At 39.5% G+C, this 16,822-nt stretch overlaps 1 protein-coding gene across 5 annotated transcripts in view; it reads right to left on the bottom strand.

Moving 5' to 3' along the window:
- MON2 (MON2 homolog, regulator of endosome-to-Golgi trafficking) overlaps positions 1-16,822 on the bottom strand; it is a 97,959-nt gene extending 81,137 nt beyond the window's left edge. For all 5 annotated transcript variants that reach the window (XM_068400428.1, XM_068400431.1, XM_068400429.1 and 2 more), the window contains exons 1-2: positions 16,613-16,822; positions 1,023-1,086 (exon numbers count right to left, since the gene is read on the bottom strand). In XM_068400428.1, the coding sequence (XP_068256529.1) occupies positions 1,023-1,086; positions 16,613-16,723 (175 nt within the window). In that variant the 5' untranslated portion in view covers positions 16,724-16,822. The remainder of the gene's footprint in view (positions 1-1,022; positions 1,087-16,612) is intronic.

The following is a 16,822-nucleotide window of genomic DNA, read 5'->3' as shown; positions in this document are numbered from 1 at the left end:
ATTACAAACTAGCTTTCTAAAATATAAAGTCCTTTACACAGTAATATGCCAAAGAATGTTGATAGCTTCCCAAATGACTAACTAGAGATTTCTCTTGTTCCTTTGTGTATTTTGATATAGCTGACATTACCTGGCATAGTTTTCCCACTTATGTCAGCATTCATGACAGCAGTAAAAACAAAGAAAATAAACAAATAAAAAAAGAGGCATTAAAGTGAAATATTGAGGGATGGGACTGCTACTTCAAATAACTCTAGAAAGTGCCTCCTCAGCAATATCTGATTTACATACCTCAAAACAAGAAACAGTTTTACATCTATTTCATTTGAACCTTTCAAATAATTTAGCATTTTAAGGATTTTGACTACAGCTGAGGTAGACACTCAAGTATTAATACAGGGACATTCAAATCTGGCCAAAGGTTTTACCAGCAATTGTCAAGAAGCCATCAATTTACATGCTACTTAATAAAGCTGAAGAAAGTCAGAGATACTGTTTTAGGCACTTAAAAAGCTGCAACTCACAAGATATCTCCTGTCCCTCAAGGCAACAGTACATCTTAAATTGAATGACCTTGTCTCAGATTGATTTTTGCCTGCCAGGTACAAGTCTCCAAAGGCTAGATAAACTCTCATACTAAACACACAGATGAGTATCATACTGCAGAACTCCACACAGAGCATTTAACAACAGCTGTGGTGAATGCAGACAGTGAATAAAACATTGGGAATTTGGAGTCTAAGCATTTCATGCTATTTTTCTAGAGTGGGTGATTAGTTTTGTAGAGCCAAAAGTGAAAATGGAGACCTTCCTCAGCATCACTATAGCACTAACATGAAACAGAAGTAGTATTAAAAAATCCTCAGGCTACTGGATTTTTTGCTATGTGCCCACAAGTAAAGCATCACTGATATAGCACACACTAACAGACATGTAGGATTATTACACATCTCTGGGACACCTTTTTAACATTTTGATCCGTAACCCAAGTTTATTCTTCCCATTGCATTACAAATAATTACCTGACAAAATATCAGTGTTCCGTGCAGCTATTGTTTTCACTTTTATTATTCCTGATTCAGCAGCCTGGAAGAGAAGAAAAGAAGTAGTTTAGATGCTACTTTGTACATCAATATCTGGAAAGAAATAAGAATAGTGAAAATAAATAAAAACGTATAGTCTCAGAGCAAAAATGTTTTTGTAGTGTTTTCAGCAAGCAGAGCTAATGCAGAAGTGAAATCTTCGTAGCTTCTGGAATTCCGGAATTCCACAGGAATGGGTATATTCTGTGGTTCAGAATTTTTAGAAATCATGATTCTCATTGTATTACTTTCCAGTCCTATGAATGCAAAGAAAAATCACTAGTAAACAAAAAACTGTTACATAGTCTCTATACAGTGTCAAACTGTGAAACAATTACCACGATACATAATCTGTCACATTCATTGGGTTGAAATGCTGAAGAAACTGAGAACATCAGTAATTATATCAATGCTTAATACTTAACGCCTAAGCAATGAAATCCAGTTAATAAACTGGATGTGGTATACGACACTTGAACGTTACCACTGTTCTTCCAGTCGGGCAGCAGTACTTTCCATTCAAAAGCTAACACTTTCACTAACAAGTATCTGAATGAAACCCATTTTCCCATGGATTTTGTTTCCCAAATGGCCTGTACAAATTGTCCCAGGGCAGTACCATAAAGAAGCCTTCCTAACAATACTCTCCATTCTTCCCGACAGGTCATACAATCCCCACCAACAGCTCCTCCCCTTTCCCCGACAGTATGACCTGACAGACCATCAGCATCCTCCTCTCCCTCACGCACCCCTTCAGCGGGACCGAGGCTGCAGACGTGCAGGTTGGGGGATGCATGTGCACAGACCGGCTGGACACCAACCAGGTGCTGCAGAGCTGAGCAGCCCGCAGAGCAGATCACGTACTGCTGCGAGAGAACAGAAATTCTCTCTTCAGTTGTCCACGAATGCTTCCCAGCATAAATCACTAAAGTCATGTTCTCTAACGAGATCAAGCCAAACTGAAAATATAACATTGAGGATTTGCATTTCAAAAATACGGTTTCTGACAAGTTGTGTACAAAACACAAAAAAACACTGCAAATTATGCCTTTCCATTTTTTAATTCCATTAATACACTACAAACCTCTGGAAACAATTAAAGAAATCATGTTCAATAACAATTAAAGAAATCAAGTGCACCAAAATAAATGCAACAGGTTTTCCCAGATGATAGGACACAATTTGCTGGAAAATACTGTTCTGCCAAATTTGAAAGTACATTTCCCCTTTTCTTTCAGCTTCGTATTTCTGTGTACTGCCCACACTAAACATTTCTGTTTTTCCTCTGATACTACTATTTAAAGAAGTGTGCTGTCACTATATGAAACATATTATAGACAAGCAGACAAGCTGTGGCAGCAGAAATATGAAAGCAACAGTACATGAAGTTCAACCAAGCAGTAATATTCCCCCTCCATCAAAACATTACTCCAACAAGATTTCCTAGAAAGTCAGCTTAAGATGACTGTACAAATTCAAAATAAAATATTTTCATTAAGATTTGATAAATATATTTCTCATAATAGCTAAATTAGAAATGTGGAACTGAAATTTTCAACTACTGTTTTTTTTTCATTTCCCAACACAAACACAGAAAGACTGAATACTGCCTTATCATCATTGAAGAGATTCATTAAATTCTGGGGCATTATTTAAGCTTTGCTGAACACAGTGCTTCTATATAGACAGAATAATATCCACAGTGCCTGAACTAACGCACAATATGCTCAAATGAGCACAAAGCGACATGCAAAGATATCTTCCACATAATTAAAATGAGGAGTGCCAAATGCAGTTCTCATTTATTTTAATTACGCTAATGTGCTGAAGTGTCTAAATTTAAGTCAATCCCTGTTCTTCTTCAGTTATAAATTGTAAGCTAATTGGGGGGGGAGGGGGGGTGTCTTGTCACAACAAATTGCTCCTATTAATGAATATGAAGAATTTGTCACAGTCCAACTTCAATTATCTTCTAACTAAACCCCATCACATCTACTGGCAATCAATTTCTTTCTTGCCAGGAGTGACGAATGAACTCTCTGAAGCAAAGAAATATTAAGCCTTCCCACACGCGTGACGTTTGCAAACACTGTGCACTCGACACGAAGAAGCAAAAAATTATTTCCAACATAAGATCTCCCAGTTAGCTGTTTCCATGCTAGCTTTATATAAAATAGCATATATTTTTTAAAAACTAAGGTAAAACAAAACAACAACTATTAGACTTTTTACTACCACTCTGAATATAACAGATAGTTTTTCTCCATGGGATACAGGAAGTTCTACGATTATCTGCATTATGCTTTGGTTTCTATTTAGAATCCCAATTAAAAGCGTTTACAATCAAAAACTAATTACACTGCATACATCCTACCAATAAAAACCCCAGTACTCCACTATACATGTAAAAAAGACCACATACTAACATTTACAAAAAATTGCCTCAGTTGACCATAAGTAACCAGTAGGAAAAAAAAATGAGACTATAAACAGTTATCTGGCTATTCTGTATACACCAATATAAAAGTGTATTTGCATTGCATCAATTTAACTTGGCAAGTTACAAGATATATTAACAGACACTAAGTTTACAAATTTACATCAATCTGAAATACTACAGCACTCTCCAGGACATTGCCCCATTAGAAAAGGATCCTATAAAAATGCTCATCAAGGAGATGCCCAGAATCATACTATGCATTTATGGGCATAAATATGATAATTTACTTTCACACAAATATAAGGCATCATGTTTTTAAAGCAGTCACCACTTTTAAAAGTAACATTATCAGAGATTCCCTTAGCACTGCAGTTAATAGTAGCCTAATGAGCACGTTATCTCTTTAATTTTAAAAAGAAGCAAATACACGTAATTCCTGTAACATAACAAAGCTCAAGTGTACCTGAAACCTTCAGTCAACTGTATTTCCTATTCTGCTACTTTAATAACTGTGACATTAACTGAAATAACATGTCTCAAACACACACTTGTCATTATCTGGGTTTGTTTCATCTTTCTCCTGAAGTAACTATAGCACCCAGTTTGTGGAGGGGAAATATTGATGAAGAACAGAAATCGACTCTCAGCACATATTCAAGTCAATCTCTTCTGGATACTTTGATTTGCCTTTAAACAAACAGTCAATAACCTCACAGCAAAATTCAACAGGATCCTCATGGCTCAAGCACTTGCCCCATCATCCTTCTGCTTCCTTGGAACTTACCAAGTGTTTGCTGATTACATGGAAATCACCCTTCACATAAATCAAAGTAAGGCAAATGGAGAATTTATGTACAAAAAAAATCAAAACACACACAGTGCCACTGCAAGTAAACTGAAAAGAAGCCAAGGCATAATATCTGCCTCCTGACCTTGAAGTTCCTCTCTCAAGGTACAGTCTGACGACAACATTCACAGCTCCCCAAGACCCTGACCCTAAAGCTACCTTATAGACAAAGGATCTCTGCACAAGAGACCAGGATGTGGAAATTCACAGAGACTTTCAAACTCAGCTTTAAGAGTTTCTCAGATCCAAAACTCTTCCCCTCCTCACGGATTTCTCCGTCCTCAGTTCAAACCAGGAAGAACTTCAGCCTTCCTGTCGTTAGATGCACTGTGCACATCTTCCAACTTTTTGGAAATTGTAACCCTTGTGTAGGGCCAAAATCACCAACTGGGTAACAGAGGTAATTTCTGCTCAGGCACTCAGCAAGCAAAGACTTAACCCATCCTCAAGCAGAATCAACATTTTCCAACAAGCAGGTAACATTCCAGTCCCAGAGCTAAATTTCTCCATGCAAAGTACGTGCACACAGCCTATAAAGATCTATAACTCATAAATAGGATATGGAGGTGCTAAGATAATTGTGGTATCCAATTCTACTAGCTACTGGTCAGGACAATGTAATGGCAAGACACCTGTATCAGCAGCAGAGCATTAAGTGCATCTGAAAGGCAACAGTTCCTCAAACCTGTCTTTCAAGGACGCTGTGAAAGCTCTCAAACCCAACTGCAGCGGGCAGCCTACATTACCAAAAGATACCACTATAGCTACCTCCATGATGATGATAATGTTACCTGGCAGCCCAAGAACGGCCACAAGGAATAATGGCATAGCATATGCTTGAACACGTAACTATAATTATTTGGTGGTTTACTTCTCACAGGCAAAGGCATCATGGAAGCTCTATTGCAACGTGGCAATGCATACGGACAGGCAAGCGATGTACCAGAGGGTCAGCTGGGATGTGATCCGACAGCACATCAGTTGCTTTATAGTAATCCCTACAGACTTGCCCTTACTTTGGGGTAAATGTGAAAGCGCTTCCCTTCTTTCATCGAAAAATAACAAGATAGTTAACCTTTCATAAGGGAAATATGAAACAAAAATCTCTTAGCGATGACCCTTTTCAGAAAGTAAAAAGAACACTCACTCTCTAATGTATAAACAATTTTTTAAAAGTTTCAACAAAGGGATTTTTAAAAGGTTTTTAAAAGGATCAACTTGCTGATCATCAAAGAAACTGGTATCCCACAATTAGGACCAGAAGTCAGCATCTTTTTTTTTTTAAACCAAAAATTATATACGCACATAAAGATATTTAATGTAACAAGCAGGTATGTAATAATTTCTGCTAAGGCTTGACCTAACTTTATATATGTTCTAGCATGAACTTCTAAATGTGATAGTATTGTTACAAAAAAAAAGTAATAAAATACAGACTTTCCACCACTAATGCTTTCAATGACCATTTGTGTTTCAATTGTACGCTCAGAGTAAACTGCTGTCTCCAGAGATACCAAAATTGCTGTAAGGTTTGCAGCTCTTACTACACAAGCTTTTGATTTCTCTCTTCTAAAAAGAAAAGCATTCAGGAATGATGGTCTGTGTTGGTATTTACATTACGTTGCTTGCCAACCTTTACTAAAATTGGATGAGTGTAATACATGTAATCTATGGTCACTTCCACATCTATTACATGAAATAAAAAGAGCAATTTTTTTCCCATTCATCATTATCTGCCTTTCCAACTGGAACACTAACCCTATATCCAATAGTTTAGAGAAGAGATCTTTCTGTGTAAAGTACAGTCTCACTTCATTGTTATTCTTGCTTGCTTTGCAAAAGCACATTCTGGACCATTACTGTACTGCTAAACTATTATTTGGAAAAGGACACACTCACAAAAAGCTCCGCACTAAATCAACCTCGTGAAAGCACTCGAGTATACCACATTTGTGTGAAAAAGCACTGTACTTGCCTTCTGTATTTTTATCTTCCTCCCCAGGAATACAATCCCTACTCAGACCCTTCTCTTTTATACATGCTCATTGTACCTGTGATTTAAACTGCTGAAATGCCAGTTCTGATCTGACAGCAGTGTGCACTCACAGGGATTTATTATATTGAATGATTTAATGTATTTGGATTAGAGCTTGCTCACATTCTACAGGCTTGGAGCAAAGCCCACCAGCAGTCTCTGCGAATGGAGCACCACCTGCTGCAAAGGCAGATAGACGCAGGGAGTTCATGAATCACGTACTTAAGTCAACTGGACACATACAAACCCAGGCACCCAAGGGCCAATGTCATTGAAAGGCCACCCTCTATCAGGGTCATGGCGACTGGGGAAGGTTATTGATGACTGGGGAGAGGTAAGTGCCACACACATCTCAAGGCAGGGCATGGAAGAGCATTCAGGGCACTACAGGCCAGTCAGCTTCACATCACTCCTGGGAAGGTTATGGAACAAATCGTCCTGGAAGCCACTTCTAGGCACACGCAGGACAGGAAGATGACTAGGAACAGCCAACATGAATTTAGTATGAGCCTCACCAGCCCGACTGCCTTCTACAATGACATGATGGGCTGTGTGGGTAAGGAGAGAGCACTACATACTTTATATGTTGACTAGTGTAAAGTTTTTGATGGCATCTCTAGTTGTATCCTTATAGTAAAATTGGTGAGATATGGACAAATGGACAGTAAAGTGGGTGGAAGATTGGCTGAAAGGGTCACTACAAATGGTACAAAGTCCAGCTGGTAACCAGTGGTGCTCCTCAAGGATGGCTACTGGACTTAATACCATTTAACATCTTTATTAGCAGCCTGGATAAAGGCATAGAGTCTGTGGACAAATACAAAATTCAGGGTACTGTTCAACATTCTTTGGCATGTGGATGTATGTATTCAGAGGAACACACACAGGCTGAGAAATGGGCTAGTACAAACCTCATGAAGTTCAACAAAGGCAAATGCAAAGCCCAGCTCCATGTACCGATACAGGCTGTGGGCTGGCTTTGCAGTAAAGGACCCAGGGTCCTGGTGGACAACAAAGAGGAATCAAGAGCCAGCAGTGAGCCACGCAACAAAGGTGGCCAACTGCATGCTGGGATGTATTAGCAAGAACACGGGCAGCAGGTCTAGGGAAAGGAGTCCTTCCCTCTCTTTGGCTCTTGTGAGACTGCTGCTGGAGTAATATGACCAGTTTTAGCCTCCCCAGTGCAAGAAAGACATTGACACGATGGAGCAAGTTCACTGGAGGTCTACTAAGACAGCTGGGGGATGGAGAACAACAGATAAGGAGATGCTGTGAGAACTGCACTTGTTCAGCCTGAAGAAAAGACTAAGCAGAGGGCTTGTTAATGTCCACAGCTTCCTAAAGGGCGGCTGTCGTGAACATGAAGCAGTTTGCAATCGCTGTTCAGATATGTGCTCCATCCCGGATATACGTACAAGTAGAGAAAGAAAGCAGGGAACACTGACAGCAATAATGCTCCTTTCAAATCACTTCATATTCTACAATTCCTGTGCAAGTTTCTCACTTTAATTTTTGCTCCACAGAATCTTAGCAATCATGGTAAAATAGTATTAATTTTTCTATAAATTGAAAATTGTGTTTTGGTTAACCACTTTCATTATCACAAAACCTTCAATACAAAACCAGCTACAGATTTCCAATTTTTAAAGTTTGGAATATGTGATTTATGTGAATTGTTGAACAGCCTGATTAACTTTTTTTTTAAGCAAGAAATTAAAATACTTGCTGACTTTGTATTACCTTTATTTAGCATATACAAGACATGAAATTGCAAACAGACTGTCAGTCTCTATTCATATACAAAGTAGTTTCTTCAGCTGTTCACACTTTACCTGAGACAGAAGCAAAATTGTTCTGGTTTATTCTACATCATGATCTACTTGTGCTCAATGAAGGATATAAATAGTGTACATTTCTGATCACAACAACACTTGAAGACACAGAACTCTAATTGCTGCTAGACTTGACTCTACTCAAGGATGATGCCATTCTCAGTTACCAGAGCTCCAATGTTTTGAGAAAAAATAAAAGCATTAACTGATTCTATTATACACTTTCTCCACCAACTCAAGATTTATGATCTTGCAGTTTTGGTTTTTTTTGTATTTTTTAAAAACACACAGCCTTATTCATTTCCAGTTTTAGTGCAACTATATTAGCTGCCCTCATATTAAAAGTGCTCTTTCACTTGACAGGAGTGACTACTTCTCTGGTCCATTAATCTTCTGAAATTGTCAGTTTGCAGTATCAGCAGCCAATTCAGAATCCTGAAGGTTAATAGTCAGTAATGCCAGGAGAGGTGCCAGTGTTATCTAAATTACTTTAGAGCTGCTGCCTCTGGAGGTACCTCACTTGACATGAATGTGACAGTAAAGATAACGAAATACCTGATTTAATATCAGGAGTTTTCATTTGGCAATCAAAATATTGCACCTCAGCTGGAAAAAACATCACATATAAATGAACAGAACAAATCAGAATGAATAACATAAAACAACTCATTACTGAACAGCACTGATGTAGACGTGAAGAAAAAAGTTAACCAAGACTTGATACAGAAGAAACACAGCCAATTAGCAACAAATTCTTAAGTTATCCTTCTCTTCCACAGTCAGATAGAATCAGGATGTACCCTGTATTTCGTATTACATTATATATAAACTATATATACACGCTATATTATATATACATAAATTCATATAAATTTTTTTACATATATATGTAGTGTATGGATATCTTGAGAGAGTCCATGTCTACCATTAACATATTTCTGACTGATCCATCAAGTACAACACAACTGATTATAAATCACTGAAATAGACCACTTGAATTTTCATGACATACTTTTGTCACAACAATCATCATTCTACATTAAAAAAAAACCACAACACCCTGTTTCAGAGCTTTAGGAGTTTTACACTTGAAGTTCAAACTAATTTCACCTTCGGCTTGTTGATCAGAACAGACAGGACCAGGAAACTCCTGAGGCTTTGCCACAAATACTATATGCAGAGTCACCCAGTCAAGAGACAGCAAAGCCTGTTTGCCTGGCACCTGGTAAAACAAAACAACAGTCAACAGTTTGGGCACTAGTTGACAACTCGAGTCACCAAGAATTTCCAACTTCTGCCACAGGTTTCGTGTATAATCTTCAGGAAACCATAGGAGGCAGAAGGTGATTCAATCAGAGATTAAGATGCACAAATGTAAATATTTAGACTCCCATTACAATGGAGACTTAGTCTCTACTGAATGCTCCTTAATTCTTAAAGCCTCTCCGTAAACTAATTCAGCTGACCCACTAGCAGGGGCTCAATACAGGGGTCTAAGCTTAGACCTCTGTATCTGAGACAACTACATGGTAACAGCAGAAGACCCCATGGTCTTCTGGACCAGCTGCTGGAAGCCAAAGAAGAAACACTAATGTATCTCAAGTGTCAAAGATCCAATGTGTACGTGACAGACTGAATCAATCCCCTGGCTATGAGATCCTCTGAATAGCTATGTGGCTCTATTGACAGTATTTCCATAACAAACTGAGCCTGCACAATCAATGAAGGGACCTTAGACACACAAAGTTCAGCACCTTTATCCTGCACTGAAGTCTAACTTGAAAAGTTTACAGATAGACTAAGATACAAAAATTTTATTCATTTTTTTATTCATTAAATTGCACGGTATTACATGATGGAGAAATTGGGTCTATATGCATGATGTGAATCATTTTTGAACACATGACATTTCTTATCAAAGACTAAAATGATGACATTAAATTTAGGATTTATAATAAATCTTGAAGCTTATAACACATTTGAATAGATGACAGTCCCCTAGAAACAAAACAGTACACTTTTAAAAATAAATGAATTCCAAATGCGAAGCTAGCAGACACAGCAATTGGTAAAGACCAGGAATTATAAAAGGAACTGCAGGAAATACTAGGGATCACCTGCTTCAAGTTACCAGCTCAGCTACAGGCTGGCAACTAAAGAATGCTACAGAATAATCTCCAGTCACATGCACAAAACACATGCCTGAGTGCAAGCTGCCTAATTATGGCAATATGGATTTTACAGAGCATAGTTTCTGGATTTCAAAAGAACCTTCTAATTATTAGTTAAGTGAATACCCGTTAAAAAGAACAAGAAACTCTACAGTGTTTGCATCCTCCTGAATTAATACTGTGAAGACCTGAAAATTAACCAACCTGGAAAGTTCAGTGTAGGTTAAGTTCCCTGTAGGCTATAGTATTGAAATTATTTAATCCATTTTAATCAAAAAGTAAAGCAGAAAACCCCAAAACTTGGTTACTCCTACAGAAAATGGTCTACGTACAAATGTTTGTTGTTTGCCAGGTCCGTTTGGCTCATCTTTTTACTGCAAGAGCAGCATGAACGCAGAGCTCTCAGAAACCATTCAATGATAGCAATACATCAAGTGACTCAAATGCCCAAGTCACAAGGCATTTCAGCATGTTGTTTTCTTTCTTAGCCTCCTCCAATTTGTGTACTGCACTACATTCAATAGATTTTTTGAAATGTTGTTACTGTTACAGAACAGCTAATATTCACACATAATTTTTTTTAACTGTTCCTGCCAGTTGCATTAGGAATCCCAATTACTTCGACATTATAAACCTAATTAACTCATCTGTATCTTTTTAACATACGTTTAAATTTTGCAATACATCCTCATATTTAGTTTCATACAGCTACCCAATTACATCAGAGGTGTCCCCTAAAAGGACAAGCTTCCCAACTAATTTTTTGGCATTAGCCCTAAGATGTGTTCAGGATCAGCATATTACTCCAAAATGAGAATGATTTAACCCAGGGGATAAACTGTCACGCATGTCACTCAGTGCAGACAGCAGTGGACTCCAAAGGAAGAAATGTATGAATAAAAACTATGTTCACAGAACATAACAGACAGACCCTCAGAAAGGGCAAATCCTATCTCTTGGCTCAGTTGGCCCACATCACTTCTACTGTAATCAAATAATTTAAAGTTTGCTTTATCAAAAAGTCACTCAAATCTGGATTCTTTAACTTTTGCCCAGATAATTTTGGAAGGCTTCTTGCCTGCAAGTAGAATGACTTATAAAAGAAGGAAAAGAAGATTGCAAAATTGGATTCTATTCTTTTTCCTAGATACATCAAATTAATTTACAACACAGTTTCAAAAATATGTCTGTATGCCAAAGGCATACACAACTCAATAAATAGTTGAACAAAAGCAACATTGCTGTTTCAAAAAAAGGTCTGGAAAAGAAACAGTACAGAGAGGCTATCAAAAGCTATCTTTCAGGAGTCTCAAGAGAGCATTTCAACTGACCAAAGTATTCAAAGCTAAAACTGTGCTGCTCTTCCAGGTTGAGGGAAGCTGAACACTATTTCTTTTCCAGCACTACTATTCCAAATTACTACAGCAGCAAACATCCTAAAACATCCAGACACCTGCAATCCATTACACAGCTGCCAAGCAGAGGGCACACCCTGTCTAAACCAGGCCAAGCTGATCCTGCCACAGGACAATGCAGTCCCTGCCCTCCCTCTCCCTTCCCCTCCTACCAGCACAAGGGTGCCTATAACTGTGTAGGAAGATGGGTAAGAGTTAGTTTTTCCATGTGCTTTTTTAAGCTAATTTTGCCTTTACTGTTATTTAAAAGTCAAGAAAAAACCTGAGTCAACGTAGAGACTACGAGCCTACTAGAAAGCTGAGACTGTTGGACTGGATCTGTGTAAACAACAAGGAGTTACATATCACTGGAATTCAGGCTAAGAACAACTTTTTGGGTATTTTCCCTTTTAACTCCATTACTTCTGCTAATCATAAATATTTTCCTCTTGTATTTCTAAGGTTTCTTACACAGTGAAACAATCTAACCAAATCAGATACAGCTGACAGAACAGTATTTTCATTCACTAATAAGAAACAGCAGGTAACCTGTTTAGCACACTGAACTATTTTCAATTTTGTGATAAGACAAAATTCTTACTCCAGTTCACTAAAGAGAGCACCACCAGCTGCCCACACACCCAGCACAGGATATTGAAACTCCACTCACAAGCAGGTTAAGATAGTCTATAGAGCTTTATGTGTGCGCCACACAATTCCGTCCAGAATTAGAAGTTAAGCACTACAATGCTCTATGATAGAGCAAAGCTTAGGGCCCATCATATTAAAAACAAGGGTATAACGGCCAAGTGGTATTGTTTTCTAGAAGAAATGTCAGATTCCTTAAGTTAACATGAGCACAACTCACACCGGTACCAAAGATTGCTTCATCATCTGTAATTTCAAGCTCCAAAAGACACTGTTTAATTTACACTTGCCCTGAGAGCTTCTATCACATGCCTGGTTGGTGTATATTTTTTACGATCGGGAAATGGAAATAAATTGGGAAAATAATAATACACTTTTCAGCAATGTCACTATTTGTACATCTGCCAATATAAACAGTTTTGGCATATCACAGACATAACCACCAAATTATCCTTGGGTCATAGTATATAGCTTTCATGCTTAGTATACTTCTGTAGTCGAGGCTGATATGAGGAAGTATCACGCAGGATTCATCCACCTATCAAAAAGAAACAGTCGAAACCACCTAGCGACAGACACAGGTCTGAAGTCTAATAGTAACTGGTATTACCCACACTCCTAAGAAAATTAAGTCTAGCACATTAGTTAATCCCCAAACATCATCAGCAACACAATTTCAAACCCACAGATTCTTTCTGCAGTTCCCATTCTCAATGTATTAAGTGGCACCACCTTGGAAAATCCTACTCAGGTATCATTTGTCGCATGGAGCAAAGATGAGGTGTGGATTGCTTTGGGGCTAACAATACATTCTGTCATTTCTTAGTTAAAAGCTCTTTCTAACTAAGAGGAAGGAAGTTTGCCACATATTTGTGTCCTAAGTTTAACATTGGGAGAAACTCAGTAATTTCAGTGTTTCTTAACAGATTATCAAAGAGTCAGCAAAAACCTCAGAATCCACTGTTGTAAGTGACTGAACTTACAACTACCCGATTTCCACATAAATGTGACCTACTAAGACTTTACAGGCTCAGAAGTAATAGAAAAATATGAGATGAAAGTGCTTAAAACAGTGAAGAGTTCAAGTTCCATTTCCAATAAGGGTTTAAGACTTTGCTTTCAGCTTCTAACTGAGGATAAGGTTTAAACCTCACAGTCTGTGGGGTCCCACAGCCAGCTGTCCCCTTTTCTGCTGCAGCTACCCCCCCACCCCCCAAAAAAACCCACAACAAACTGATAAAGTTCTTCAGCTGTGTCATCTACCTGCCTGTTCAAATAATCATTTAATATTGTTTTGGTCTCTCTGTAACTAATAGATATGGCATTAGTTTGTAATAACATTCATTAGAAAAATCTTTAAAAAGTGAAAACTAAAACCCTATTTAATTAAAAAAAAAACAGGCTCTATTTTTCTGATCACACCACTTTAACTCCTTACAGTATTGATTAAAAAAGGATTCACTCAAATTAATCATTTCAGCAATAAGTAGAATTGGGAACTACACTACTACTTTTATCACTAGCAAACCTATTAGCTAAATTCATTTTGCAGAATTTTAACAGTATTAATATAAAAATCAAAAAAACAGAATAGATAAATCATTTTTTAAATGTCTGATGATAATAAATAGCTTTGAGCAAAATTTTAGATTACATCAGAAATTGGAAAGATTATTAGAAGCAGTTTACCTTCATAAAGTACCCACCAAATCTAACAGCTACAATACAGCTCATCACTATTAATTTTGGACTATGGAGTTTTTCAATAGCTTTATCAAGGTACAATAAGTTTATTAAGTGACATGGAAGCATACACATCAGCTGCAAGATAAACTCACAAATTACACTGCATGTCGTAATGATGAGGATAGTCTAGTTACACTGCCAAGTAAAAAAGTGAGATTATAAGTAGTAGGAATTTGTTTTAAAAAGCCTATGTTTAAACATGGTTTAAAAAGCTGGTGCTCTTCCAAATCAGTAGGAAGAACATGCCTTTCCTCTGATCACTCTAGACAAATCTAATCATGATCAGACCAAATGCACACAATTAAAATACCTGTTTAGCAGTTGAGATTTGACAGAAAAGGACAGTTGTTTCCTTTAAAACTAGAACAAAAAAAAATGGCTTCCAAAAGTGAGGAAGTATGATCATTTCCTGCAACTGTACCATACATCCTACTAGAGGACTGCTCTCACCTCAGACCTCTCTGTAAGAGCCCACAACTCATAGCAGAAAGAGTCTCACCTCTTTGTAAACACCTTCCAGTACTATTCCATAAACCTACCCAAACTCCAGACAACTGTGAAAAACTTAAGTTTTTTCAATGAAGCTATGCACATTGCTGTTGAGATGTAAAAGGGAACAACACAAAAGTCATACCTGCGCAAGAATATGATAAACATGCTGAACAAGTATTAAGAACTGCACATGCAGTGGTTCCTCTAACCTTCAGCATGGCAAATATAATGAAACATGGCTAAAAATACTAGCTTAAGAATTACATGGCCCATCTCCTTTCTAGATCTTGAAGAAAGTAAATATTAAAACAGTGGGGAAACTTGTTCGAGACCAAACAACTTACTCAGAGTCACACAGTAATGCACACAAGAAAGTGGAAGCGGCACCTCCTCCTCCCTCCAAAACACACACAGATTTCTTCTCCACTGACCACAACTTTTTCTTATTTACATGTAACCACACACAATTTCTCAGAACTGATCACAACTTTCTCGTGTTTTTCTGTGACCACATACAATGTCTCAAACACACTGCCATTCCTCCACACACTGCAACCTATAATCGTATACAACTTTGCTTTGCTACGGCATGATGCTTCACGCCTTTCAAAACAAGCACGGTCATTAGCTTCAATTAATCTGTTAAAGTGTATAATACTGCATACAACATTAAATATACTATCACTTAACTGGAACTAAAGTCACATTATGTATGTAATTCCTTTCTTCCAAACTGACAGAGTATGTACCATACTTTCCCGGGTACCTTTCTAGTTCTGCAGCTTAATCTGAGTTAATATATTTAGTATTTTTCCTCCCACTATTGTGTAGAAAAAAAATATTTTTAAAATGGCAAGTGATAAACTATTGATAAGGAAAAAGTTAAACTGACCTTGTAAATACACTAGAGAAATACACAGTTAAAATGTAGACTTTGAATTAGAGAAAATTTCCCTTCAGTTACAGTAAAACTGCTCATGAAGATTACTGAAGTCTCAAGCTGCACAGAGTAAACCAAGGTTTGAAAAATAAAACATGCAACCCTACTGACATAAATTTATTAATGGAATTTTTAAAAAGGAAGAAAGAAGTACCCTAAACTCTGTCTCCCAAGCTTCCTCGATTGTAACCACACCACTGGAAAGCCACATAACCCCACACCACAGAGCACACTAGCCATCACCAGCGACCCACAGAGTTAACACCGGCCGACACAGATGTCCGCCGACTCGGGAGCCGCGCTTCAGAAACCGTGTGCGCCGCTTACACGAGTAAGGCACCGACCTGGAGGGAGACCTGCGAGGCCCCCGCCCCCAGGTACCCCACCGCGGCCGGAGGGGCGGCCGAGCCCCGGCGGGGGCAGAGCGCGGCCCTCACCAGCGGGGCTGCCCCCCCTCGCCCGCCGGCCAGCCGCTACCGAGGCGCGGCCCGTCAGGCACCTGTTAAGGTGCCCGCCCGCCGGTGCGCCCAAACCCTCAGCACCGAGCCCGCCTCGGGCGAGTTTCGTGAGGAGATGCCGAGACAGACAAGCCAAACTTTGTCTTTCTGCCCCGGCAGGACGCTGGGGGTGAAGCGGGGCCGCCCCCATTTTGCTCCTGTCAACAGATGATCCATCTCCCCAGCCCCACTCCCTGAGGTGAACGAGCCCGGCCCACGTCCCCTGCCCCGATAACGCATTAAAAACAACCACCCACAAACACGACGCGCAAAGCCACGTCTCGGCACAGACAGCGCTCGGCAACCCGCAGCCATGAAGGAGCGACTTCACCGGGAGCGGCAGCGGGCTGAGGGTACGGGGGCACGGGCACGCCGGCAGCCTCCGCTCCGGCCGGGCCCCGCGGCGAGGGAAGCCCCTCCGGAGCGGCGTCCACCGCCCGGCCCGGCCTGACCCGGCCCGGCCCGTCTCAGCTCAGCCCCCCGCTCACCTCCTTGACGGGGGGGAATTTTTTCCGGCACTCCAGGCTCAGGCCCCGCAGGTCTCCCTGCATGTTTTCTAGCAGCTTCTTCACGGCTTCGGGGCTGCTGGTCCCGGACATGGCGCCGCCGGGCCGGCCCCGGGCCGGGCGCTGTTCCGAGCGGGCAGGGCAGCGGCCTCTCGCTCCGCGGCCCCGGCCGACACGTCTGCGCCCGACACC

This window comes from Nyctibius grandis, chromosome 5 (genome assembly GCF_013368605.1).
Source record: "Nyctibius grandis isolate bNycGra1 chromosome 5, bNycGra1.pri, whole genome shotgun sequence".
NCBI classification, from domain to species: Eukaryota; Metazoa; Chordata; class Aves; order Nyctibiiformes; family Nyctibiidae; genus Nyctibius; species Nyctibius grandis.
This window is presented reverse-complemented; position numbering and strand designations above follow the sequence as displayed.